The 22,939-nt window shown below is 51.8% G+C and overlaps 11 protein-coding genes across 11 annotated transcripts; 8 read left to right on the top strand and 3 right to left on the bottom strand.

Annotated features, from left to right (window-relative positions):
* The first annotated feature begins 28 nt into the window (after positions 1 to 28).
* BO94DRAFT_540699 (guanylate kinase) lies at positions 29 to 1,076 on the top strand. Its single transcript, XM_025612973.1, has 4 exons — positions 29 to 153; positions 213 to 323; positions 433 to 635; positions 723 to 1,076. Exons 1-4 carry the CDS (start codon positions 138 to 140, stop codon positions 993 to 995), a joined length of 603 nt encoding a protein of 200 aa, XP_025461595.1. The 5' UTR covers positions 29 to 137; the 3' UTR covers positions 996 to 1,076.
* Positions 1,070 to 3,128, bottom strand: aspD (septin aspD). The gene is made up of 7 exons (XM_025612972.1): positions 3,005 to 3,128; positions 2,678 to 2,877; positions 2,481 to 2,609; positions 2,341 to 2,422; positions 2,152 to 2,289; positions 1,876 to 2,089; positions 1,070 to 1,818 (listed from the first exon to the last, which is right to left on the bottom strand). The coding sequence occupies exons 2-7, from the start codon at positions 2,814 to 2,816 to the stop codon at positions 1,480 to 1,482; spliced, it is 1,041 nt and encodes a 346-aa protein (XP_025461594.1). The 5' UTR covers positions 2,817 to 2,877; positions 3,005 to 3,128; the 3' UTR covers positions 1,070 to 1,479.
* Positions 3,129 to 3,175: 47 nt separating this feature from the next.
* Positions 3,176 to 4,278, top strand: BO94DRAFT_540697 (mitochondrial 54S ribosomal protein bL32m). The gene is made up of 2 exons (XM_025612971.1): positions 3,176 to 3,735; positions 3,809 to 4,278. Exons 1-2 carry the CDS (start codon positions 3,378 to 3,380, stop codon positions 3,844 to 3,846), a joined length of 396 nt encoding a protein of 131 aa, XP_025461593.1. The 5' UTR covers positions 3,176 to 3,377; the 3' UTR covers positions 3,847 to 4,278.
* Positions 4,075 to 5,996, top strand: BO94DRAFT_333554 (SKI complex subunit WD repeat protein SKI8). Its single transcript, XM_025606999.1, has 8 exons — positions 4,075 to 4,304; positions 4,375 to 4,411; positions 4,469 to 4,729; positions 4,777 to 4,946; positions 5,003 to 5,096; positions 5,174 to 5,360; positions 5,412 to 5,607; positions 5,915 to 5,996. The coding sequence occupies exons 1-7, from the start codon at positions 4,302 to 4,304 to the stop codon at positions 5,593 to 5,595; spliced, it is 936 nt and encodes a 311-aa protein (XP_025461592.1). The 5' UTR covers positions 4,075 to 4,301; the 3' UTR covers positions 5,596 to 5,607; positions 5,915 to 5,996.
* On the bottom strand, positions 5,762 to 6,789 carry BO94DRAFT_540694 (kinetochore Spc25 family protein). The gene is made up of 2 exons (XM_025612970.1): positions 6,428 to 6,789; positions 5,762 to 6,378 (listed from the first exon to the last, which is right to left on the bottom strand). The coding sequence occupies exons 1-2, from the start codon at positions 6,657 to 6,659 to the stop codon at positions 5,834 to 5,836; spliced, it is 777 nt and encodes a 258-aa protein (XP_025461591.1). The 5' UTR covers positions 6,660 to 6,789; the 3' UTR covers positions 5,762 to 5,833.
* A 97-nt stretch (positions 6,790 to 6,886) lies between these two features.
* BO94DRAFT_333100 (uncharacterized protein) lies at positions 6,887 to 10,511 on the top strand. The gene is made up of 4 exons (XM_025606997.1): positions 6,887 to 7,188; positions 7,245 to 8,444; positions 8,509 to 9,202; positions 9,254 to 10,511. Exons 1-4 carry the CDS (start codon positions 7,086 to 7,088, stop codon positions 10,287 to 10,289), a joined length of 3,033 nt encoding a protein of 1,010 aa, XP_025461590.1. The 5' UTR covers positions 6,887 to 7,085; the 3' UTR covers positions 10,290 to 10,511.
* BO94DRAFT_333118 (copper metallochaperone ATX1) lies at positions 10,468 to 11,508 on the top strand. The gene is made up of 2 exons (XM_025606998.1): positions 10,468 to 10,793; positions 10,921 to 11,508. The coding sequence occupies exons 1-2, from the start codon at positions 10,706 to 10,708 to the stop codon at positions 11,070 to 11,072; spliced, it is 240 nt and encodes a 79-aa protein (XP_025461589.1). The 5' UTR covers positions 10,468 to 10,705; the 3' UTR covers positions 11,073 to 11,508.
* On the bottom strand, positions 11,366 to 15,068 carry BO94DRAFT_570270 (DUF2293 domain-containing protein). The gene is made up of 6 exons (XM_025614792.1): positions 14,473 to 15,068; positions 14,301 to 14,420; positions 13,952 to 14,242; positions 13,141 to 13,872; positions 11,716 to 13,067; positions 11,366 to 11,632 (listed from the first exon to the last, which is right to left on the bottom strand). Exons 1-6 carry the CDS (start codon positions 14,605 to 14,607, stop codon positions 11,500 to 11,502), a joined length of 2,763 nt encoding a protein of 920 aa, XP_025461588.1. The 5' UTR covers positions 14,608 to 15,068; the 3' UTR covers positions 11,366 to 11,499.
* Positions 15,069 to 15,383: 315 nt separating this feature from the next.
* Positions 15,384 to 15,861, top strand: BO94DRAFT_479740 (DUF1763-domain-containing protein; the record flags this gene model as incomplete). The annotated part of the gene is made up of 2 exons (XM_025608759.1): positions 15,384 to 15,691; positions 15,747 to 15,861. 2 exons carry the CDS (start codon positions 15,384 to 15,386, stop codon positions 15,859 to 15,861), a joined length of 423 nt encoding a protein of 140 aa, XP_025461587.1.
* Positions 15,862 to 16,423: 562 nt separating this feature from the next.
* BO94DRAFT_561425 (CHY and RING finger domain protein) lies at positions 16,424 to 18,753 on the top strand (the record flags this gene model as incomplete). Its single annotated transcript, XM_025614215.1, has 3 exons — positions 16,424 to 17,680; positions 17,737 to 18,101; positions 18,150 to 18,753. 3 exons carry the CDS (start codon positions 16,424 to 16,426, stop codon positions 18,751 to 18,753), a joined length of 2,226 nt encoding a protein of 741 aa, XP_025461586.1.
* Positions 18,754 to 19,773: 1,020 nt separating this feature from the next.
* Positions 19,774 to 22,767, top strand: BO94DRAFT_479677 (IQ calmodulin-binding motif domain protein; the record flags this gene model as incomplete). Its single annotated transcript, XM_025608754.1, has 1 exon — positions 19,774 to 22,767. The coding sequence occupies one exon, from the start codon at positions 19,774 to 19,776 to the stop codon at positions 22,765 to 22,767; it is 2,994 nt and encodes a 997-aa protein (XP_025461585.1).
* Between the last annotated feature and the right edge of the window lie 172 nt (positions 22,768 to 22,939).

Genomic DNA, 22,939 nt, shown 5'->3' with positions numbered 1-22,939 from the left:
GCGAAGGAGATGCGGAAGTCCGACATCCCACTCTAGCTGATACCAATTATATGTATTCTTGCCTGTTGAGGCCGTGTGTGATTGCCTCACCATATTATACCCGTGCTCTACCAACAAGCCACTCCTCAGTGAAAACAATGGCTACTAGCGCTGGTGCGCCTCATTGTCCTAGAAAGCGTGATTTGGATCAACCCTCCTGACTATTACTCCAGTGCACAAGTTTCGTCCGGTCGTGGTATCTGGCCCCTCGGGCACAGGAAAGTCTACTCTCCTGAAACGACTATTCGCCGAAATGCCCGATCGCTTCGGCTTCTCTATTTCGCGTCAGTTAAACCCCGCGTCCCCTCATTCCCGCGAGACCGGGTCTCTCGATACAACCAAAGGACCATCACATCTAGTCTGGGCTGATTCTCACTTGACTTCTTGTAATAGATACCACCCGCACACCCAGACCGGGCGAGGAACACGGCCGCGAGTACTACTTCACGACAAAGGGGGACTTCTTGGATCTCGTGAGCAAGAACGGCTTCATCGAACATGCGCAATTCGGTGGAAACTACTACGGCACTAGTGTGCAAGCGGTAAAGAACATCGCAGAACAGCGCCGGATCTGCATCCTCGATATTGAAATGGAGGTAAGCAGTCGAAATGGCGTTTCTGGATATTAGCGGTATACCGCCCCGACTCAAGAGGAAAATTTGCTGATGGCTCCACCAAAATAGGGAGTGAAGCAGGTGAAGCGTACAGATCTTCACGCTCGTTTCTTATTTCTGGCGCCTCCTTCAGTGGAGGAGTTGGAAAGGAGATTGCGCGGAAGGGGCACAGAAACCGAGGAGAGCTTGATGAAGCGTCTTACCCAAGCGAAGAACGAGCTCGAATTTTCTAAGGAGCCGGGGGCTCATGACAAGATCGTTGTTAACGACGATCTGGAGAAGGCGTACACGGAACTGAGGGATTGGATCATTGACGGTGGTAACTTCGGTGCTTCGCAATAACCTGTTCGACGATAGGGCTGTGCGGGCCATTGCGTCTTTGATTAGTATAAATTGTCAAAATTAAAACATGTGATTCCCATAGATTTCACTGTGAAGAACAGTAATGATCCTATGCTTAGAACCAGCAATATTCTCCTGTTGATGTGTATTAAGGGAATTAAGTACATGAAGTGACAAGACGACGCCTAGCGCTTTCATTGCTAGCTCTTTGTGATCTGGAATAACCAATTCAAAGGAAAAAAAGTAAGACGAGTCACCCCCCATTCAACGGCGGAGGGTAGGATGAACACTAATACGATAAGGAAAAGCCTGAAGTTAAAAAGGATATCTGTAAGAGCATGCCGATGTGAAGTTGGTGCAGTAAGATCAAAACATGAAAAGGAAAGAAAGTTGACTCTCGAGACTGTTTTGTTGTTGGTCGCAAATGCATGGCAACGGCTCGTTTCAGATGCTTGCTTGACGAGACCATTGCAATTCACTCAGATTAATAACCGTTCATAGTCATGCGTTGCGAGTTGCGGCTGAGCTCCCTGTCCGCGGAGGGGCTGATGGGACGGCTGCTACCAGAATGACCCCCGGCGGCACTGCTCTCCTTCAGTGCCAAAAGCTGCTTGGCACGGAAAGTTTCATAATGAATCTGGCTGGTAGTCTCGATAAGATCCTGCAAATGAGTGCGGGTGAGGAAATTCCTTAGGTAAACAAATTCACAGTGGTTCTCATCTTCCACGTTGATAACACCCCAGCGGTTTTGGCGGCCGCGAACCTGCTGACCATTGACGACGATAGTCCGTTCACTGCCCACAACAGCGAAGGGGATGATGTCCTAGACAGGCGTTAGAGGCAAAGCCGAACAGCAGGCTGCTCAAAAAGGGTCGCATACCTTGATCTGGACGTTGACGGCACGTTCTTCGTCATCAAGTTCATCATTGTCATAGGGGTACATCTTCAGGTTGTGGAAGGCAAACTCCTCCTTGATTCGCTCCTTGAACGCCTGGCGTTCTTCGAGAGTGAGCGAATCAGCCTTGGCAATAACGGGGACTACGTTGACGACGTCCGACAACTTCTTCAAAACAACGATATCAATGGGCTTGAGACTAAATCGAGAGGCGGTCAATTTCCAGGCTAAATTAACAGAGAGTACTGTCTTGACACTCACGCATGACCGGACGGCTGGATGAAGAATAGACAGCAGTGGATACGGGTATCCTGGATGTAGCGGTCACGCTGAGCGGTGAGCTCCTTGCGAAGGTATGCGGAGTGCTGATCCTTGATATATTTCACGATTGGGTCCCAGCTGATAACACATTAGCTCGGGGGTAGTCGTTGCGGATGGGATCCCCATTACCATCTGTCGTTGTTGACCTGGTCACCGTATCCGGGAGTGTCGACAATGTTGAGGCGTAGACGCACGCCGTTCTCCTCGATGACTAGGGACTAGGCGTCAGCTCTGCCACGACTGGATCAGCAATGGCATGTTTATCATACTGTGCGAAACGGTCTGGATTTCAGTCGTCGAGCGGACAGGTTCATTGGGGGTCAGGCGGCCCTTGGAGTCAATGAGGTGAGAAGCAAAAATGGTGTTGATCAGAGTTGATTTGCCCAGACCCGTCTGGCCTGGTTCTCAAGGTTAGCCGGGCGGGAGGACAATTGGTCAGAGACACCAAGTGGGAGGGTCAACTCACCAACGCACATGACATTGAACTGGAATCCACGCTTCAACAGTTTGCGCTCGATCTGGGAGGTGATGCTGTCGAAACCAACATGGCTGCGAGGGAAGACCGTCGCGGGAGTGGTCGAAGACGAATTGGCTGCGGCTGCCATCTTGAAGACGTCCAGGAAAGTGGAGGGAGGGTCGTGAGTGGAATCAGACGGTGGTATGTATCTATAGTAGGGAGACGTGGTTGGTTAGAGAAGGAACCGGAGGGGAGTTGGAAGAGAGGAGTGGTAATAGTACAGTAAACAAATGAAGGATGGAGAAGGAGGAATTGATGAGGAGAGGAACAGCCCACCGAGTAGAAGACAGAGAGCAACGGCGATGCCCAAGCGTTTCGTCGTCCGATTACTACCTACTACTAGTAAAGGGAGGAGGGTGTGGACGCAGAACAACCGGGGGCCCCTTAAAACAGAGAGGACGCCAGGCGACGACAACCAGCTGGGCTCGCTCTGGCCATCCAACCCAAAGCGGTGGTTGCGACTCAGGGGGCCACTAATCCCCCTCAGGACTAGCGCGTCTCCAGACCCCAAATCGGGCCAACCGCCGCCCAAAACTGGAAGCTTCAGAATTATTCGATTTTATGCCGTCGCCCTGCCAGCCAATTCCCCATTTCTCTCTCGCCGAATCTGAGCTCCAATCTGTCCTGTCCCCGTTGGCCTCCTCCGAAAATGGCTCTGCGACTCCTTCCCTCCAGCCTCTCCTCCCAGATGCTGCCCCGAAGCCGCCTGCTCACGGAATTCCTGTCCGCCGCGGCGGTAGGACGGTGGTCTGGTTTCGCTTTGAATGCCTCCGCCTGGTCTCACAATCTTCTGGGCCCCCCCGCCATCTCGTTGAATATTCCCGGTATCACCGCAGGCCTCTGGGACTCCGTCCTCCGTGCCGTACCCAAGAAGAAGACCTCCCATATGAAGAAGCGCCATAGGCAAATGGCCGGCAAGGCTCTGAAGGATGTCAAAGGTCTCAGCACATGCTCTGGATGCGGCCAGGTAAAGCGTTCACACGTCCTGTGCCCGAATTGCGTTGAAAGTAGGTGCAACCAGCTGTCGGGGAGTTACCAACGATAGTTCAGCCCAGCATCTAATCGTGAATCGTTCTTCAGGTGTCAAGAAGCAATGGAAGCATACTCAAACTGCCTAAAATGCAAAGAAGAAACATACGATGAAAAACGGACGGATGATCGATTTTGATTTGCATTGGGATTGTGTTTTTACCTGGTATTCATGAAGTGTAGGATAAATGCTGCATGGCATTCGGCGTCTGGTAAAGCTTGAGGGTTCTTGATCTTAGTGATATTTTGTTGTACTATGACCATTTTATTTATTTGTATAGTTGCCTGAGGCCAATCGAATAGCCTGAGGGTTCTAGAATTCGATTTGACTGTACCAAGTACCTAGTAGTGCAGGGCGGAGGGCGTCAGTCTTTCAATGGAAGGTCCGCCGTCGGGTGGGTGCTATCGGGAACATGATCTCATTCGGCCGCCAGCCATTCTGTCCCGCTTGCGGCCTTAACTTGTTCACTTTCCCCTCGGCATTACAACGTGCTTGAGTGTCTACGGTTCATACTGTCTAGGCATCTAGGGCTCTGATATAAGCATGGTAATGTTTTGATATAGGAAAAGCCAACGCTGCTGCGTTAGATTCTAACTTGGGAAAATGTTCGGTTTAGTCGAAACAATATCTTTCTTGTGGCTCTGCAGACAATGGTTTGTATAATCAACTACCCCCTTTCAATCGCGGATATGTACTAAGCTTAAAGACAGCCCATCCCGTTGATATCTTTGCGCTGGCCGTGACTGACAAGCAGATTCTGTCAGCCTCGGGTGCCTGTTCACTCAAAGTTCACTCGACCACAGATCCTGATTTTCCGTTGGTACAGTCGATTGACGATGCCCATAAAGTTGGGTGCCATCATGTGGTAACCAGCGGGAAGGGCTTGAGGGCTGTCAGCATCGGATTCGGTGGTGAGGTCATGATTTGGTCTTGTCGTGATGGTATTTGGGCAAAGGATGATGCAGCCTCTGGTAGGTGGCTCTTCGCTGTGCCAATCCCGCGACTAATCGTGATCTAGTCAACAAGGCAACGCCTGCAGATATATGGGCCATTGCTTTGTCCGAGGATGGACAATATCTCGCCGGTGTCACTCAAGATGGCCATATCAAGGTGTGGGACTTGGACGCTAACGGGGAAGAAATCCGAGACTATGAGACCAAAGGCAGCTTCGGCACCTGCATAGATTTGGTAAGAAATGTCCTCTAGTTATTACTGCTGGGACGGTACTCATGCGACAAATCCAGTCTGCGGACGGCCGCTTTATAGCAAGCGGGCACGAAAATGGCAGTGTCTACATATTCGGTACAGAGAGCGGACGCATGCCATTTAGCCTGTCCGGTGAGTATTTCATTATGGCAGCCTCACACAAAATTGGGGTCAATTCTGGATGGCAGTCTAACTTGCATTCTTCAAAGGCTTGGTTAAGCCCGTACGAGCTGTTGCATTTTCTCCTGGGGGGAAATTCCTCGCTGCTGCTGGAGACTCCAAGGTGATTGTGCTCTATGACACCTCCTCTGGTGAGCAAGTGGCCAATCTTTCGGGCCACACAACATGGATCATGTCGCTTTCGTGGAGCCACACGGGAGAGCATCTTCTCAGCGGGTAAATATATCTACGTGTATCCTTCAATGAACGTGCTCTAATGCTCGAAAGGTCATTCGATGGAAAGGTCAAGGTTTGGTCGATAGACACCAGGACATGTGTTGCTACACATTCTGAGACAGAGAAAGCAATATGGAGTATCAAGTGGCTATCAAACATCGGGAGATCGGTAGGGTTCGCTACGGCTGGTGCGAATCGCAGCATATCATTCTATCGTGAAGCCACTGGTGGTTAGCCTCTAGTCCAGGTACGAGTTGTTGGACCATCCTATCATTTATATTCTTTACCGGTGGGCTAAATGAACCTAATCATATCTTTGTTGCAACAAAACATGTCCCTGCATGCCCGCCGGTGCTGCTTACCCAATATTTCCCAGATGGTAGCACACAATCCCTGACTAGGGCAAACATTGCATTGATATACATTAGTTCATTACTTGCATTTCCAACAATTTCATCTCCTTGATCTCATCCCTATTTCATTGTATCGACGAATAGCCTCCGCATCCTTTTCAGAAATGCACCAAAGTCACGATCCTCATTCACAATATCCAGCTCCCGCTCAAGAGCCTCCCGGTTGACCTTGGGTCGTGTGTGAAATACAGCGTAGTCTCGACTGGCCGTGCCGAGTTCAAACCAAGCCTCCGCTTCCCAGTCTTTTTCAAGCAGGTGAGTGTAAACAAACTTTAGCCGATCCTCCCGTCCTGCCCCTTCAATGCGGAGGCACAGATAGTCCTGCCAGAATTCCAACTCTGGCACATTCAGCCGAGCCTGTGCATCTAGATATCTGGCGTGCGTCTTCTGCGCCTCCTGCTTCTGACTGATCGCCTTCTGAGTCTCGTCGATTTGTTGCTTGAGGCGGTCGCGCTTCGCGAGGCGGGAGTCACGTTCCAGAGCCACAGACGAGATGGCGGCATGCATTTCCGCTGCTTCAGCTGCTTCCTTCTGGAGTGTTTGCTGGTGAGTTTGCGATTTCAGGTCAAGAATCTCAATGTCTCTCTGCTTCATGCGTTCATCCTCTGCGAGATCTGATTAGCTCTCGCGAGCTCTCCACACTCATTAACATACCCTGTAGCTCTGCCAGTCCTATCTTGAACTGGTTCCTCTCCTCCAAGACTTGCTTACGACCCCGCTCAATGAACGCATCGAAGCGCGCGGTGAATTGCGCCATGCGATTCCGTAGATCTTCGAATCCAAAATTAATACTGGGAAGGGAGTCGGCCATCGAGGGGGCATCGGCCGACGTCAGAGGCGGACGCATGCCACTTGTCGACAGTGACGGATCGAAAGAGGGGTTCATGATGTAATGAGTTAGATATCATCCAATGCTGACCAGGAGGTGTAGACCGCAAGGTTCTAGATATGTGATGCGGGGGTGATTATTGACTTGCTCATGTTCTCAAGCGCGATGCTAAAGCGCGGTGTTGCGGCGCAACCGCCGGACTCTAACTAACGAAAGCTTGGCAGTGATCCATCACGTTTTATTTTTGTTTTTTTTTTTATGTTTCTGCCGCTCTTCCATTTGTAATCAGCCACTGTTTCATCTGCTCTTGCGTATGCATGGATCATGATTTGACAGCTGTCAGGAGCAGCTGCATTCTAGGGCACTGCCATAAGAGTTGTCTATCAGTTCGCAAGTGATCGAGCCGTTGTCCCCCGGTTCTCGATATGCCCATGATCACAAGGCTGGAGCTAGCACATATCGCCAGGAGCAAAACCCGACCAGATGGATGAAAAAGCTACAATTGCTCTGCAATATGGGCACTTGGGAAAATCAATTTACAATTCGGAGACACAGAGTTGGGGATTTTCGCGAACATTAGCCCCGTGTAAGGGAACCCGGAGAACTAATTTGGAGAAATTGAAAGACTGACAGATTATTGAGCATCTTGTATCTCCTATACCGGTGTGACCAAAATCACAATACCATCGCCTCTGACTGCGCCACAGATCTCGCCGATCGAAAAAAAATATTTCTTGCCTAGAGTCTACCCTGAGCTTGCAGCTTGTTGGCCTCTATCCAACAATGAGACACTCTCCCATGCCATCACGACTTGCGAAACATGTGACCCTCTGGTTTCTTCGCTTTTTGATATCGGCTATGCTGTCGATCTTGAAACTAACGACTCGGGGAGCCGGGTAGTACCAATTGCCGTGGTAGCATCTGGAGAGTGTGGCAACACTATCTCCTTCCGGAAAATCGAAGATGATGCTGTGGAACTCCGAAGAAAGACAAATACCTCAATTCGCGTTCCCGCGATTGGACAGACGGAGAGCATTGAGTGGTCTGCAGGAGGGGCTCCTGTCCGTCAAATCTGTTTTGCGCGAACGGTGGAGGAAAAGGCAACGTGGATGGCAGCTCGTTTGCCCCATTCGACGATAATATTCCGGCCACAATATCATCGAAACCCGGTGCCCGTGCTTGTATCGCATGACGGTGACCATCTGTTGCCCATTCGTTCTCGCAAGTCTCGCTTAGATGCAAACCCATTAGTGGAGATATTGAACACGCAGACTGGGGGGTTTGCGCATGCAGATGTCACCTTCAACCCTTGGTATCAAAAGCAATTTGCCATCGTCGACGAACGAGGCAATTGGAGTGTCTGGGAAGTATCCGGTCGACACAGGCGTACCAAGGGTAATTGGACAGCCGTGTCTGTCAAATCCGGCGTACTGCCGTGGCTCGACTTGGAGGACGCTCAAGATATTGATGAAGACCCTCGGCATGATGGATGGGCTGCTATTGAATGGGCCGGAGATGTCAACAGCTTTATTGTTTCCGATCGACGCTGCCCGATGCTTTACCGCATGGAAAGTGGCCAGGTTTATCCGTATACGATAGAGCTTGGTTTGAAGCGAAGATCGGAATGGATACTTGACGTCAAGAGAAGTGCTTCAAATGTGTCGCATGCTTTCATCTTGACAACCACTCGGATATTCTGGCTAGATATTACTTCTAGCCCTGATCCGACAATTGCAACTGAGAGCGATTCGCGACCCCCTTTGTACCCCCGTCTGTCATGGCGTCATTTCCGGGATCCCGAGGACATCACGTTACGACTGGCTTCTCTACCTATGGACGAAGGTATGGTGATGATTGTCGCCGTTCTTGGCTTTTCGTGACATTTGTACTGACAATCTCATATTAGAGTTCTACCTGGTTTTATACTCTCGCCTAAACCATCTTGCGCTAGCATTTCATTGTCCATCTTCTTCCCTAGAATCAACGGATGCGATATCGATCCCTGACCCCTTCATAATGGAGATCCCATCGTTATCCCGAGATTCCGTGGAGTCACAACCCTTCAATGACATGCAGCTTTCAACTCTTGTATTCAAGGAGATCACGCATCTGCCGTCGTCCGTCGGCAAACAGTATTATGATCCTCATGCTAGACTCATCAAGCTTTTCGTGGTTGATTCGGGCCTCACTGTTTGCGAATCAATCTACGCTGGACCCTCCCGTGACGGTGATGCGGATGAGGAATTGTTCTCAAGAGAGGTGCTGCGGGTAAAGAAACGGCACCAAGGAGTGCAGCGGGTGCAGATAGCTTTCTCTCAAGATGATTTCGTAGTAGATGACATGGAGGGATCTGCGATGGGAACGGGGATGCTCACAGCCCCAGACACTGGGATGTCTAGCATAACGCCACTTGTGATTCCCCAATGGACTCTTGACTACACTCAAGCATATGAAGTTGCTACTGGGAGGTTAACGTTATTGCCAAGAGAAGAAGACTATCGCAGACAAACCCCCGAAAGAGGCTTTCAGGAAGCTCTCCAAGAGCTAGAGGTGATAGTCAGTGGTGGCACGATGAACGACCACCAGACAAGTCGTACAGGGTGAGTAGTTCTGTCATGCTTTTATTTGACTACCGTTCCTGATGTTCTTAGGCTCGAGGCTCTTGGTAGCAGTCCCTTGCTGGACGATATCGACCAAAACTCCCACAGTCTCCAGAGTTTTCTTTCCAATGAGCATCCAGCTCTCTTGCTTGAGAAGCAAGTTGATCGCCAACGAGGTGGCCTTCTTAGCCCGCTATTATTTCCGTCAGCCGGCTTTACGGAAGGCGTTTCATCATTGAATCTTCTGGCAATTTATGATCATCTCGTAAATGACTGGCTGGCTGGCCTGCCCTACGATATCCCCGGGCGCACGAGAATCATGAAAGAGAACATCATCCGTGGTGTTGCCGCTGACCTGATTCTGGCACATCTACGCATCAAAGTGCAGCAGGCCTACACCGTTGATGAGGTGGACGCCAGCGGGTGCACAGTCTCCGGAGATGCTCCGTCATCGTTGAGCACTCCTATAGACGACCCCTTATATGCATCGAGCTTTAGAAATGCGATAAACGCGTATCAGCGATCAGACTTGCCTGGCAATGGTAACCTAGAGGATCTAGGTAGCAGCGAGTCACCCGGAAGTACTCGGGTTCGTGGGGAAACAGAGGTTGAGAGCCCAGGGAATATACATTCGACGTATGCCAGTCTCTCGGCGTTTACGACTTTTAATCGTGAGCGGGCTTTGCCTCGGACTGTGGCGAGCGTGTTACGCCATTGGCAACCCGGGACTGACCCAGCCGGCTATAATTGGCAAAGGACGGTACAGATGCAGGCAACGGAGGAATCGCAACCGACTTCGAAGGCCGCAACTCCGAAACGCCGACCACGCAAGAAGATGCCTTCATCTCAAGGGACCAACTTGAACGCCTCTGCACCTCCTCCAATGTCTTCCATTCCCTCGGATGCGCGGGGATGGGGAAGCCAGCCGGAGAACAGCGAGGCCCCGGTGTTGAGGCTACCGAGTAGTCAAGCTGTAGAAGAGGATGTGCCGATGACGCAGATCGAGCGAGGTACGTTTGGTGGTCGAGAGGCCGGGCGAAAGAGCGTCGTGAAGGCACGTAAGAAGAAGCGAGCGGCCGGGTTTTAGGGCTGTTCGAAATATAGATCAGCGTTAAAAAGGATATAGACATCCAGACACCCAATAGACGCTTAGAAACCGGATTGGTAATAAGATGAGCGATTTCTGCGCCTTCTCACCCCGCCACGATCCAGCCAGGTTGGAAGTATAAGAATGACCCGGTTTCTCATCCATTTCCTCCTCAGAATCTTTCCCAATAGGACTGTTGCGATTACAGCTGCTGTTTAAGTTGAAACGACCGCCGATCAATAATCCCCCTCCTCTCGGTCCCCCGGCCCCTCTCCAGCCCCGCCATCGTCATTCTGGCTGGATTTCGGATTGATAAATATCTAATCCGTAGTGACCCTCACCACATTTATTCGTCCTCACTCACACCTCTCCCTTTCGTCACTTTTTCTGTTCGATCCCACCCCCCACTTAACACCATGTCCGACCATCAATACAAGTTCAACGTCACAATGAGCTGCGGCGGTTGTTCCGGTGCCGTGGAACGCGTTCTGAAGAAGCTGGATGGTATGTTTCGTACTGTCTTCCCCTGAAAGACCCAACTCTCTTTGTTCATACTCTCCAATCATGTTGGCCGGGGTGAAAAACAACATCGAAACATTTGCTTGTCCGTATCGCTAACCTTCCATTGCAGGTGTCAAGTCCTTTAATGTGAACCTCGAGTCCCAAACCGCCGACGTGGTGACGGCAGCGTCCGTTTCCTATGATACTGTGTTGGCTACGATCAAGAAGACAGGGAAAACGATCAACACTGGAGAGGCGGATGGCCAGGCTATGGCTGTCTAAGGGCGCCGCCGCCCAGGATGGAGAGCCATGGGGCATCGGAGCGTGTACATGATGCGGATTGGAAAGAGCGGGACCAGTAGCCTCTGGGTCCGGGCCTGAATGCGAGATACCCTGCTGCGTACTTGTATATAAGGGCTTATTGAGATTTTGGTGCTGTTGGGCGGCCAGGCGTTTCTTTCCCCCGCGCCATGTGTCTTCGCGGCTGACGACAGCTTTTGCATACCCACGCAATAGTCTAACTAACTCAGGGCTGCGCTTAATCATATGCTTGGACCAGATAGACAAGAACGATTGCGTAATAAGCTAGCATCTTGCTTGTCAGATTCGTTGTTGACACGTGGTCGGGTATCACCTCCGTTTGACTTATGTACAGCAACGCATATGCGGACATTTACAAGAAATACATCAAGGAACCCAATACGCGTCGTCAATCCACAATAACTACCGTCCGACCCTCGGAAATCGAATACGGAGCCCGTTCAACTCGTCTTACATAAGTAGAATAACGCTGTTCTTCCATCCGCGAACCATCGCGTGGATGTTCATAGGCTTGCCTAACCCTTTCGGGTTTGTCAGTGACCAGAGCAGAGAAAATGGGGAGGGGGGGAGAGAGCTAGCCCATCCCCCATTGTGAGGGCCATACCGTGGAGGGTCCAAAGCGCCTTCACATCCCCTGTCGTAGTAGCGGGCTGTAAAAGGCGGATTAGGTACCCTGTCAGTGTGATTCCCTGGACCTTGGTCATCTGCCACGGCATAATTCTGGATAGCGAGCCCCGCCTGGGAATCCATACAAACGCGGCCAAGGGACCTCGATTCCATGCTACCGGGCAAGCTACGCAGATATGGTTCGGTCTGCACCGAAACCCCAACTGGTTGCGGGTGAGTTCCGATAGGATAAGTTGCCGTTGGAAGACGATACTTTAGTGGAACGGAATCCCTCGAATCAACAGCACGAACGAAGTCTTCAGCATAATGTCTTCTTTGAGACGGTTCCTGCGAAACAAGGGGTTGTTCATAATCCCTGTCACCCCAAGTAGGCTCTGGTGGCTCTGCCGCTTCAAGCGGTCTCAAACCGCCAGCGTTATGTCCAGGGAGTTCATGATGAACACGCCGCTCTCTCAACCCAGAGGAATGCACAGGAACAAGCCTATCAGAAGCGTTATCCGCAGAGATGGCATATCTCGTGCTTGGCACAACGTGGGATTGCCCCGGAGACCTGTAATGGATAGGAAGCTCAGAGGGGACAAGATGAGATGTATGGCTGTGAAGCTCTTCCAAGGGCCTTTGGTGAACGGTTATCCCGGTCCTCGGATCAAATTTGGTGGCAAAAGTAGAGGGGTATTGCGCTCTTTCTGGATGGCCCTCGGCAATAGGAAAGGATCTAATCGGAGCGGCATATCTCTTACGAAAATGAGGTTCGTCCTGGGCTGAAGAGTGTCCTAGGGGTGTATATCCAGAGGAATCCTGATACCTGCTGCCAGTATAAGAAAGAGCCGCACTGGCGGAGGCAACCTTAGGATGAGGGTGATCAGATCGGTCAGGCTCGCAGTAAGCCATACGCCTCCGTTTAGAAGCTTGATCTCGCTCTAATTCTTCCAGATCCTCCTGGCGAGCTAGGCGGTGGGGTGTTACTGATCGAATTGAGAAGGCCCCAGACATTCTTTTGGCAAGGTGATCTAACTGACCACTGTTGGGACGCCGGATTTCCATGGGTACAGGGGTTTCAATAGAGGGCAATGCATGATCCTGTGGCTGTACATTGGTCCTGTATTGGGATGGGCCCAGCGGCCTTTGGAGTACAGTTGGGTCCCTGGTCATCTCACGGATATTTCTAGGACCACCCACAAATACAGGGGCATTTGGCGAGCTCTCCCGCTGGTATGTGCGCTTCTGTTGTTGGATAACTGGCACTCGCTCCAAGGGGATCGCACCTGATAGAGGAGCAGCCTCTCTCCTTTGGACAGACAATTCAGCCACGCGGTGCAGCTCATGCGGCTCGTGAAAAGTTAGCTCGGGGCTAGTTTCCCAGCAGAGGGTGAAGAGCACAGGTAGGCCACTGGGGACTTACCCGTTCCATTACTGGGTCCAAAACCAACCTGCCGGTGCCGGTACTAAAAGGTATTGCATTAGGTGTAGCGAGAGGTGCAAGCGAAACACGAGGCCGGTGGGCAGGCTCTCGGTCAAAACCGGTATGTTCTAGTAATGGCTGCCGTGTGACAATCGGTCTCTGAACATCAGAGGCATCATGCAATCTGCGCTGGTCAGTGTCATTTGCTATGTTTCTATACCGATTAATAGCGCGATCCCAAGCTTGATATCTGCTGAAACCACGGCGATCAATCTTATGCCTTCTGGGGGCTTCTGGGATGAAGCGAAAACCTGGTGGCGCTTCATCATCCGATATGTCTATCTGGGTGTCACGAAGGGTAGGGTTTGCATAATTGAGCGGCTTTGTTTGAAGCTCGTCAGCGCGAGGATTACTGGAAACAACCATCACGCTGTGATCTCGATCGACAGAAGGGGGTACCTCTCCCTCGGTATCACTATCTTCGTCATCGGATATGACAATGACCTCCCGGAAAACGTCTTCTAGAACTGTCTTTCCGTTTTCATCGTCTCCTCTCCATTGCACTACCTTAGCTAGTGTTGGTTCTTCCACCAGGGTTCTAGCCTCGTGGAAGGAGGTCGCTTTTAGAAGACGATCGTAGTCTGTGTAGATATGTCGGATATGTGCCACAACCGCTAACTGAGCCCGACGAGCTAGAGGTAGCTCAACTGCCGTTCCTACTTTGCGCTGGCCCTTGGATTGGTCTCAGCATCTGTCACTCGACGCGCTTCGTCTCATTTCTCTCCAACCGTTTCTTTCGCCCCGTACATACCTTTTGAAATGCAGTCTTGATGATTTGATTGAGATCATTATCAGGAATATTGGGGAAAAGGTCTTTCAAGACATCCCTTGCTTCTGTGTTGATGGTGGTCTGAGAAACTTCCGAGTTAGCTCGTTTGTGACTGTTCGCACCGCCAGCACTCTGAAATGGTACCGCTTTCCCTGCTGCTGTGAGATAGAGGCCCAAATCCATGCACACTGTAGAGACAGTGGCACTTGGGAAATGATAGCCAATCCGGTGCACATGTTGGGAGAGATTGTGAGTGTGCATATGCGGTGTTGTCTAGCAGTGGCTATTAGAGAAGATCAAGAACCAGAGATGGGCAGGACTGCCGGCCTACCGTGACAGCGAACACCTTCAGACCATCCTTCCGGCACATTTCCTTACATGCAGTCGTAAGCTGGGGGTTGCCTGCAGTGATGAATGTGTAACCAGGGGGTGCCTTTGCTTCAAACGAAATCTATCTTCTTGGTCAAGAGTGCCCATGATAAACCGGCGACACAATAACATACAACACTTCGAAGTTTCTTCTTCTCTTGCGTAACGGATTCCAGAATCACTCTATGTTTTCGCGCGGTCTTCTTGAGGACCCTGCTGGGAACCCGCCTGGCAAGGACCGAGGCCGGTCTCCGAGATACTCGAGCCATGCTGAAGAAGTAGGACCGTCCCAAGTAGCTACAGAAGACAAGTCTTCATTTTACCGGTGCCGGTTCAGATACGCGCTGCATGGGAAAGGCCGTCCAGCTCTAATCATTCCTCGAGCAGATGAGCAGGCAGAACGAGTAAATAGGAAGCTGCTATCCAGGTAAATCCGGTTAGTAAGCCATGTCTACACAGTCAAGAGTCCTAAGCATGGATCACAGCTCCCAGGGAGTCAGGATGAACCGGAAATGGAACAAAGCGATGGTTGTCCAAGTCAGGCTAGCCACCGCTCTGGCTACCGAGACGCACTAGCCCTGATAAAGGGATAAGGGGCTTGATGAAGCCGGGAACGTTAGCTGGTTGACGCAGACCTCCAACTGTTGGGAGTATAGAGTACAGAGCAGCAGGAACAGCAGTAGCCGTGGTATACAACGAACATCCAAAAGGCTGGCTGGGTTGGAGTGGGTAGAAAGGTGGGAGAAGGAAAGAGAGAGTCGGAGGGCAACCAAACTTAAACCACTTGCGGCCTAACGCGCGGGCGCCGAAGGTGCCTGCCTGATTGGGCTAGCGCTGCCAGCCCCATTCATTCCATTCATCCTTTGCGACAGGCACCTGGTCAGGCTTCCTCGTTCCTACTACTACTCCGTATCCTTGCTCAATTTTGGGGCGCTTCCAGTCCCTTGTTGAACGCATCATAAAGGAGAAGGCCGAGGACGGACCCTGTACTGTATATCAGTCGCTTTACCCCTTGTTGAGTGTTTTATTTTTCTTTGCGGGCAAGATGAATCCTACTCAGGCTCTGAAGACCGCGGTGGATCCAAAGACTTTGGTCCATGCCTATCGTCACTTGTATCGCCAAGGCTTGAAGGCTGTCAATTATTCTACCCCCGCGCGGCATGTTCTTCGGAACAATCTGCGGACCGCCTTCCGTTCATCTTCACCGGAAGAGCTGAATCCACGTCGCATAGCCAATACTCTTCAGTTTCTCCAGCGAGCTGCCGACGTTACAGGTATGGAACACAAGATTGTGAGAAATCTGTTGATGATGAAGTATTGGGAGCAGCTGCAGGTGAGGAAAGACCACCGCATGTAGGTTATGACCCCCGAAAAGACATGAGACTGTCCGTTACTGACTTCCACACAGCTTGAGAGGGTTAGGGGTCGATCAGAGGGATCCTACCTTGATGCAGGATACGATCCGGCAGTTTAACCTGACCTTGTCCCTTCTCAATGATAGCCTAAACATTTGTTTGAGGTAGCCATGCAATCCATGTTCCGGTTGTCTACAGCATAAGTATAGGGACCATGCACCTGCCAATCCAGATTCAAGCCCGACTCATCAGTGATAAGAAAACCATCCCAAAGTAGATTGATGGGCATAATCCGGCCTCAACTTTCATGGCAGGGACGCGGAACTATCTCAGAGCTGACCAAGGTCTACGGGGTCTATACGGAGTACGGAGTTTCTTGCACCTGACACTTCCGGCGGGGTTTCATTATTAGATCTTGTTTTCAAGTAAAACTGCGGCCGGGGGTAACTAGGCGATGGGCACCGTTTCAATTAGCATGGTTGCCACCGGGGTTTGATCTGGATATAATGGTGGCAGATCTGGACCGCGGCTAGCGAATTAGCATCCGCATTGGGCCTGTGTCACATGTTTGAGGTGCCTGTTCCGGAGAGCCCTTGTCAGGCCTCCAAGCTCGTTCCAGCGAAATACTAATTCTGTAATCCTGTCGATCTCAACTAAGTATCCTTTATACCCTTCGACCTTTTGAATTCGAGAGCGCTTCGTTCCAGTCAAATGCTGCCATCGGCCCTCCATGAGTGGGCTTATAACTTCTCTCTTCATTGAACCCGTCATTCGGCAAGCCCGTCGCCTCTCGCAGCAGGCCAGTAACTCCCTATCTTCTTCCGACAACCGACCTGAATCACCCGCAAGCACACGAGACCATGTCCCGCCAGCTAATGGCAATTACAAGGTTGCAGACAACAAGACCATAATGCCGGACTCACAACAAGAGAAGGATGCTGAACCCCCGTCGCATGGCGAGTATGCGGGGTCCGACCATGGTCGCGCAATCTCGCCGACGTCGCTGCCGCTCGACTCGACCAATCGACATCATGGGGCAGAACACAGCCCTTCTCCGGGCTGGCTCAGAAATCCAGCAGGAGACCCGTTATTGCATCTATTAGGCACATCTGATACACCCAGAAGCCCCTCGACATCGTCAGTACGACCCGCTCCTGTCGCTTTTCCCGCACGAGAAACCCCTCAGAGCGCAAGGGTAGACGCCCATAGTCCTGAACAATATTCGAACGATCAGGTCTCGGTAGATGAGGGCGGGTTTTCGTTTTCCCTGCCAGAGGATGACGGGATGGGCGCTTTGAGGAAAAAGATCCATGCCATCAGAGACCTAAGATCCAGCAATGCAGACCAGGCACGCATGATCCACGCGTTAATGACGGAAAACTACCACGCTTCTCAGAAGAATCTCGGTGACCTCTTAATCCCAAGTAGTCCACAACCTCCTATCCCTCGCAGCCCAAAACGAGCGGATAGTCCCAGCGGCTGGTCTATCCAATCCTCTGGTCAATCGCTCCAGTCCCCAGCTTCTACAGCTTTCGTTGCCCCACAAAACTTCACATACAATTTAATCGCTGAGGATTTAGTGCCGACGTACGCGCCCCGAAGAGAGTCAGAGTCACCCCTTGGTGAGGTGGAAGATATGGACACTGAAGAATGTGAGGAAATTTTCTTGGGCTGCCAGCATTATAAGAGAAATGTGAAGTTGCAATGCTTTGCGTGCAAGAAATGGTTTACTTGTCGATTCTGCCACGATGAAGTTGAGGATCATCACCTCGATCGGCCAAAGACAGAGAACATGTTGTGTATGTTGTGTGGGCATGCGCAGCCCGCGGCGCAGTTCTGTGAACAGTGCGGTGAAAGGACGGCACAATACTATTGCCATACTTGCAAACTTTGGGACAACGACCCAAATAAGAGCATATATCATTGCAATGATTGCGGTATTTGCCGTATAGGACAGGGATTAGGGAAGGACTTCTTCCACTGCAAGGTAAGGAGCTGACTGATAGGGGAGGTGGTAGGAACTGGGCGCTGATCTATGTCTAGACGTGCAGTGTCTGTCTTCCAATCTCTATTGAGAATACACATCGATGCATCGAGCGCTCCACTCAATGTGACTGTCCAATTTGCGGAGACTACATGTTCACATCTCCAGAGACCGTGGTCTTTATGCGCTGTGGGCACAGTATTCATCAGAGATGCCTGTCCGAATATGCCAAGACCTCATATCGCTGTCCGATATGTAGCAAAACCATTACAAACATGGAATCTACTTTTCGAAACTTGGATCGTACCATCCAAAGTCAGCCTATGCCAGCCGAATTCGGAGGCACCATGGCTCTCATCTATTGCAACGATTGCTGCGCCAAATCAATTGTGAAGTACCACTGGCTCGGTCTACGATGCGACATGTGAGTTCAAGATGATGCCATCTAAATGGGATGCTAACCAAGGCTTAGGTGCGAATCCTACAATACCGCCCAGAAACGGCTTCTCCATGAGAATGTTCGGGATGTCCCGGAAACAGATAGTGAGGGTGCTAATATACAACCCGCACGGACCAGATCTTCATTCCATGGTGCAGATGAAATTGGGTTGTCAACACTGGCCTCGTTGCGCATCGATACAAGTACTATCCCGGGGACAGACTCGGTTGCTCCTTGGCCTAATGCACCTTTGTCTGCCGACCCAAATGGTCAGTTTTCGTCTTACAGCCTTGCCCGAGCTCGTGCGGTGTCCCCAGTGATCAGTAACTATTTTGGCATCCCCCCGGATCGTGATTCGGAGAGATCGGGGTCGACTTCTTTCTTCGGTGGCGTCTCATTCCGAGACAGCGAAAACGAGGACGGGGGAAGGCTTCGCCTATGGGGTACTAAATTCAAATACAGCTACGGTTTCCTCGGACAAGAAACCGAATCCGTTGATGGGACCTCCGATACGGGAGATGAAGAGGCGGATGAAGATGGGGCATCGGAGGATAGCGAATCGGAGGAGAGAGAAGACGACAGCGAGGATGAAGAGGAGGATGAGCAGGAGAGCATCAACATATTCGGACACCGATGAGGTTCCTTTATATATACATACACACAGCTGTTCCTCGTGGGGCCACCAGCGCGGGAACGGACGACGACCCATATAATGAAGCAGCAATGGCAGAAGCTGGCAGGTCCATCTGAAGCTGCCTTCTACGACACACTGATATTTTTCTTGGCATAGGTAGGTACATGGGCGTTTGATGTTGAGCATGAGAGGCCGATGTTTCTATTGATATCATTGTCGAACCCGCACGCTTGTTTGTATACGGCGCCCGAACGGCGATATAAGGGGCTGGGGTGGGGCTATCTGTAAACTGTAGAGACCGGGGTGGGGAGTGGCAGTGGCACTTCTGCTCCGTAGTTATCGATATTCGATAGATAGGAGTCACGGTTCGCAATGGAACAAATTCACATTGTCTAGATATCTCATCCAATCCATCGGGTCAGCCGAGCAAGGGATGCCGGTGGGCTTAGCTAAGCGGCCTGGAGGAGGCGTCATTCGATTGCCTTCTTCGGGCGAAGTTGACGATGAGTGAGATGCCGCCAATCCGAGCGGGTTGGAATGCATGCATGCGTGATCACTGATCTACCCATGGATTAACTTGTTGTTGCTGCTGCTGCTGTTTACCAGCCCGGGGTTAAGTTCTGGGGGCTCTGTCATCTACTCTTATCCTCCTTTCCACTCCCATCGTCTTTCTTTGTCACTCCTTCGCTCCAGTCTTATTGTGGCTGCTAAGCCTGCTGCTCACTAATCTCTCCCTTGAAACGAAGCACGGATCCCCCCGGGGCATGTCCCAATCCTCACATTGGTTACAAACGTTTCCCCGACTCGGTGCTTCTGCGCATCCGTCACGGTGATTCTGTATCCTCCAAAGAATTCCCAGGCTCTTCACCCCCTTCGTCTACCACGGATCCGACCCGTCCTTGTCATCGCGCTATATACACCGCTCCCTATACAATAAACGGAACCCCCGCCCTCCGATAAAGCCTTTCCCTGTCTCCGTGCGGCGGATGCAGCAATACAGCAATAGCCGTCGCTCAGCTGAATATGATCCGTCACAACTCAGACATCGAGGTCCAGCTCCCGGATGCCGGGACCCCTGTTGTCTCCGAACCTTTGAATGAACCGGACGTGGAGATGTCATCTGATGAACTGTCTCTCCCTCTGAGCCTCCCTGCCCATCTCGCCGCTCGCTTTGCCCGGAAGCCAAGTGTGATTCGTCGCTCAACGGCGGCCTCATCTCGTCGAGGCTCGATTTCCTCGCTTCATTCACAACACTCAAATGCGTCGTCTCATGGCGCATCTTCAACTGATCATATAGCGCAGCATCTCCGGCGGACTTCCATCCTCGAGAGTCGAAAGGCAAGGCTTGCCGACCGCGCCTTGCATGCAGAGAAGGTCAGGTTGCGTGCTGCCCTCGCAAAAGCTGCTACTCGAAACCTGCAAAGAGAGGAACGAGCCCTAGCTGCTCAACAAGCTCGGGAACGGTTATTAGCTGAGATTACGGCCAAGTGCGAGGAGGAAGTCCGTCGGGCAAAGAAGAAAGCTGAAGACAACCGGGAAAGGAAGGCTGCTGAGCACGCTCGGCTTCGCTTGGAGATTGCAGAGAAATTTGCTGAGGTGGAGAAGAGGCGAATGCTCTATCAACAAAGTCATCGGCGTTGCCGCACAAGTAGCCTAAATTCCACCGAGGAGAAGAAGATGTCAAGGGTTTCCATGAGTCCCATCACGCGGGATGCGGCAGCGAGAACGATTCAACGAGCGTGGAGGACACATCACTCCAAGCTGATTATGCGACAATTTCTAGACCTAGACCTGACGACCGGCGGCATCCGTGAAATGGCTTTTGAGGATGTCGGTGCCTTGCTGTCGAAGGATGCAGTGCTGGACACCACGGCCCGGGTCCTCCGGTTCTGTGGGCTCCAAGATATGGAGAGTGGGACCATGGGCGGTCGGGGTGCTGTGCGCACGTTCCTTAGCAGCTACCTGATTGTCACCCACCCTACAGAGGTTCTAAGCAGTAATGGGGAACAGGAACAGGACTTGATCGCCAAAGCACGGGAGCTCCTGGTGGCGTTTGACCAAGTCACCCCATTACTCTCCTCCGGTTGCTGCTCACCTCTATTCATCTCAACCGAGATCCAGGCACTATGTGAGGCATATAATGTCTTCTTTTCTGCGTTTCATGCGTGGAAAACCCATGACTCCAGCGTCTTGATCGAAATCATGCTGGCCCAGTTCATCGAATTGGAGCTGATCTGGCAGACGGTCAAAGACGATCGCGCTGGTGGTGTGGCGGAGGACTATCGACAGGGTATCAGACAAAACCAGATCCTACTTCTCACCAAGCTGAAGCGTCTGGCGGGCTCTGACCGGGCAATGCAGATGGTTCGGGATGCCTTGAAGAAGGCAAAACGTGAGAAGAAGCGCACTGCTTCCAAAAAACAAGCTATCCCGCGGTCAGCGGAAGTTGCGCCGTCCTCAACCGAAGCTCTTACTGAGAGCGTGGCATCTCCCATCAGTGAAACCTTTAACAACGTGGACAGTGATGTCCTGCAGGAACTGGATAAGCAGCGGATATCCCCCCATGAACGGTTTACCCGGATCCTCACTGCCCTTCCCGAGAATCGGGCATTGGTACATGAGCTCCTCATTAATAAAGGATTCAAGATCGATGAGAAGCAGTATACGGAGCCGCGCAAGCGGATCATGCAGCATATGTGTGAAATGATGCGCAGAGATGTGGATGCCGGCCTCGGGACGAACTGGACCGTGGCCATGGCCACTGTTATACAGGATCGATTACTGCGTTCGCTTCGGCCAGGCAATTCGCTCCATGTGCTAATCAGCGAAGTGCTGGACCCCAAACTGGTTGAGAATCAGTGCAAGGCCGGCGCCTTCTCCTACGATAATTTCTTCGAGTTCATGAATACCATCCTTCCAAAGCTCTGCGCTCCTTACCGAGACCCTGTGGTCAAAGCCTTTGTCGAGGATACGTCAGGGGATGCAATTGATCGTCTAGCAAGACTTATGGGGATAATCGATCTTCTGTCCCTTGACCACACAAACTTCATGATTCAGGTAGCGGCTCCGCAACTCATTCAGGAGGCGCCTGGCTACGAACAGAGAACGTTTGAAAAAGGTGTACAGGATGGCTCACTAGGCTTGGGGAAGAGCCGACGTTTCTGGCGGACGTACCGAAAGGTGCTTGCAGATGAGATGCGGAAGCGAGATCCAGAGAATGTCAACGGCGAGCCGCAGCCGCCGATGGCAAAGGTCTACGCACACGGACTCGTAGATCTCGTACTAAGCAATGCCTCCATGTCCGACGACTTGATACCAGAAACACTTGAGTTGGATCGCCACCGGCTAGGACGATTACATGCGCAGGCGTTCCGAATCGTGGCGACGGCTTCCATCCTCTTGACTGCCAAGAACCTGCTCAAGCGCGATGTGCGGTCTCAGTGGAAGGCCGAAGCAGACCGGCTCCTGTCCTTGGACTTCAACGATATTCAGCCGGACCGAGTCCAGTCGATCTTAGAATCCACCCATCCGATGCCTCCCAGCGCGAGTGCCCAATTAGCGGCAACCATTCGACGAGTGCTGGCGCCCGTGGGCACGGCTTGCACCGCTGCCTCTCCGGCGGGCGCGACGCCGGCAACGGTCGAGATCCAAATGGACCCGGACACCTCGACTGCCTCCTCATCCGCGTCCTCGCCCGCGGGCTCTGCCGGGTCTGTAGGTTCGAGCAGGAGTGGAGCCAGTGCCGCCAGCTTTACAGATCCCGTGGCGCGACTAATCCTGTCCCGCCTGCGAGCTCATGTTCTCTCGCGCCTGAGTGCGTCGAGCGCCAGCGAAAGGGTGCGGACCACCACCACCGCCAGCCAAAGTCTGGCAGGGGCCGGCATGCCCGAGTTTGTGATGGAGGTCGGGCAATTGACGGATGAACTGGAGAAGGTGCGTGAGGTAGATTGGTTATGTCATGGCGTGGTCTACGATCGTATCCTCGCCGAGGGCATTCCTCCTAGACCGGGAGCATAGGCGCGGCTGGGTTGATAGTTGGCCGGCCTTTCTGGGTTTATCATTCCCATGAGTTGTTTATTGGAGGGATTAGGAACGGGATGGAATGGAGTGGGGGGGACGTAGCCTTGATATCTCCTTAGATAGAGTGGATGTGAATGTACTCATCTCGCAGGCCGCATTCCTGCCGTGA

This window comes from Aspergillus sclerotioniger (genome assembly GCF_003184525.1).
Source record: "Aspergillus sclerotioniger CBS 115572 chromosome Unknown BO94scaffold_53, whole genome shotgun sequence".
Taxonomy (NCBI): Eukaryota; Fungi; Ascomycota; class Eurotiomycetes; order Eurotiales; family Aspergillaceae; genus Aspergillus; species Aspergillus sclerotioniger.
Note: the sequence above shows the minus strand (reverse complement) of the source record. Positions and strands in the feature narration are given on the sequence as shown.

Bases quoted from the DNA above. Each gene is read 5' to 3' on its own strand.
- BO94DRAFT_570270 (XM_025614792.1), bottom strand. From the start codon at position 14,607: ATGGCTCGAGTATCTCGGAGACCGGCCTCGGTCCTTGCCAGGCGGGTT. The intron at 14,243-14,300 runs GTAGGCCGGCAG...AGCCACTGCTAG, and splicing joins TGAAGGTGTTCGCTGTCACG to ACAACACCGCATATGCACAC. The intron at 11,633-11,715 runs GTATGGCCCTCA...CAAACCCGAAAG, and splicing joins GGCGCTTTGGACCCTCCACG to GGTTAGGCAAGCCTATGAAC.
- BO94DRAFT_540697 (XM_025612971.1), top strand. From the start codon at position 3,378: ATGGCTCTGCGACTCCTTCCCTCCAGCCTCTCCTCCCAGATGCTGCCC. The intron at 3,736-3,808 runs GTAGGTGCAACC...ATCGTTCTTCAG, and splicing joins GTGCCCGAATTGCGTTGAAA to GTGTCAAGAAGCAATGGAAG.
- BO94DRAFT_540694 (XM_025612970.1), bottom strand. From the start codon at position 6,659: ATGAACCCCTCTTTCGATCCGTCACTGTCGACAAGTGGCATGCGTCCG. The intron at 6,379-6,427 runs GTATGTTAATGA...CAGATCTCGCAG, and splicing joins AGGACTGGCAGAGCTACAGG to AGGATGAACGCATGAAGCAG.
- aspD (XM_025612972.1), bottom strand. From the start codon at position 2,816: ATGGCAGCCGCAGCCAATTCGTCTTCGACCACTCCCGCGACGGTCTTC. The intron at 2,290-2,340 runs GTAATGGGGATC...ATGTGTTATCAG, and splicing joins CAGGTCAACAACGACAGATG to CTGGGACCCAATCGTGAAAT. The intron at 1,819-1,875 runs GTATGCGACCCT...ACGCCTGTCTAG, and splicing joins CCGTCAACGTCCAGATCAAG to GACATCATCCCCTTCGCTGT.
- BO94DRAFT_333118 (XM_025606998.1), top strand. From the start codon at position 10,706: ATGTCCGACCATCAATACAAGTTCAACGTCACAATGAGCTGCGGCGGT. The intron at 10,794-10,920 runs GTATGTTTCGTA...CTTCCATTGCAG, and splicing joins CGTTCTGAAGAAGCTGGATG to GTGTCAAGTCCTTTAATGTG.
- BO94DRAFT_333554 (XM_025606999.1), top strand. The intron at 4,730-4,776 runs GTAGGTGGCTCT...ATCGTGATCTAG, and splicing joins AAAGGATGATGCAGCCTCTG to TCAACAAGGCAACGCCTGCA. The intron at 4,947-5,002 runs GTAAGAAATGTC...CGACAAATCCAG, and splicing joins TCGGCACCTGCATAGATTTG to TCTGCGGACGGCCGCTTTAT.
- BO94DRAFT_540699 (XM_025612973.1), top strand. The intron at 324-432 runs GTCAGTTAAACC...TTCTTGTAATAG, and splicing joins CTTCGGCTTCTCTATTTCGC to ATACCACCCGCACACCCAGA. The intron at 636-722 runs GTAAGCAGTCGA...CCACCAAAATAG, and splicing joins TCCTCGATATTGAAATGGAG to GGAGTGAAGCAGGTGAAGCG.
- BO94DRAFT_333100 (XM_025606997.1), top strand. From the start codon at position 7,086: ATGGATGAAAAAGCTACAATTGCTCTGCAATATGGGCACTTGGGAAAA. The intron at 8,445-8,508 runs GTATGGTGATGA...ATCTCATATTAG, and splicing joins TTCTCTACCTATGGACGAAG to AGTTCTACCTGGTTTTATAC. The intron at 9,203-9,253 runs GTGAGTAGTTCT...TGATGTTCTTAG, and splicing joins CACCAGACAAGTCGTACAGG to GCTCGAGGCTCTTGGTAGCA.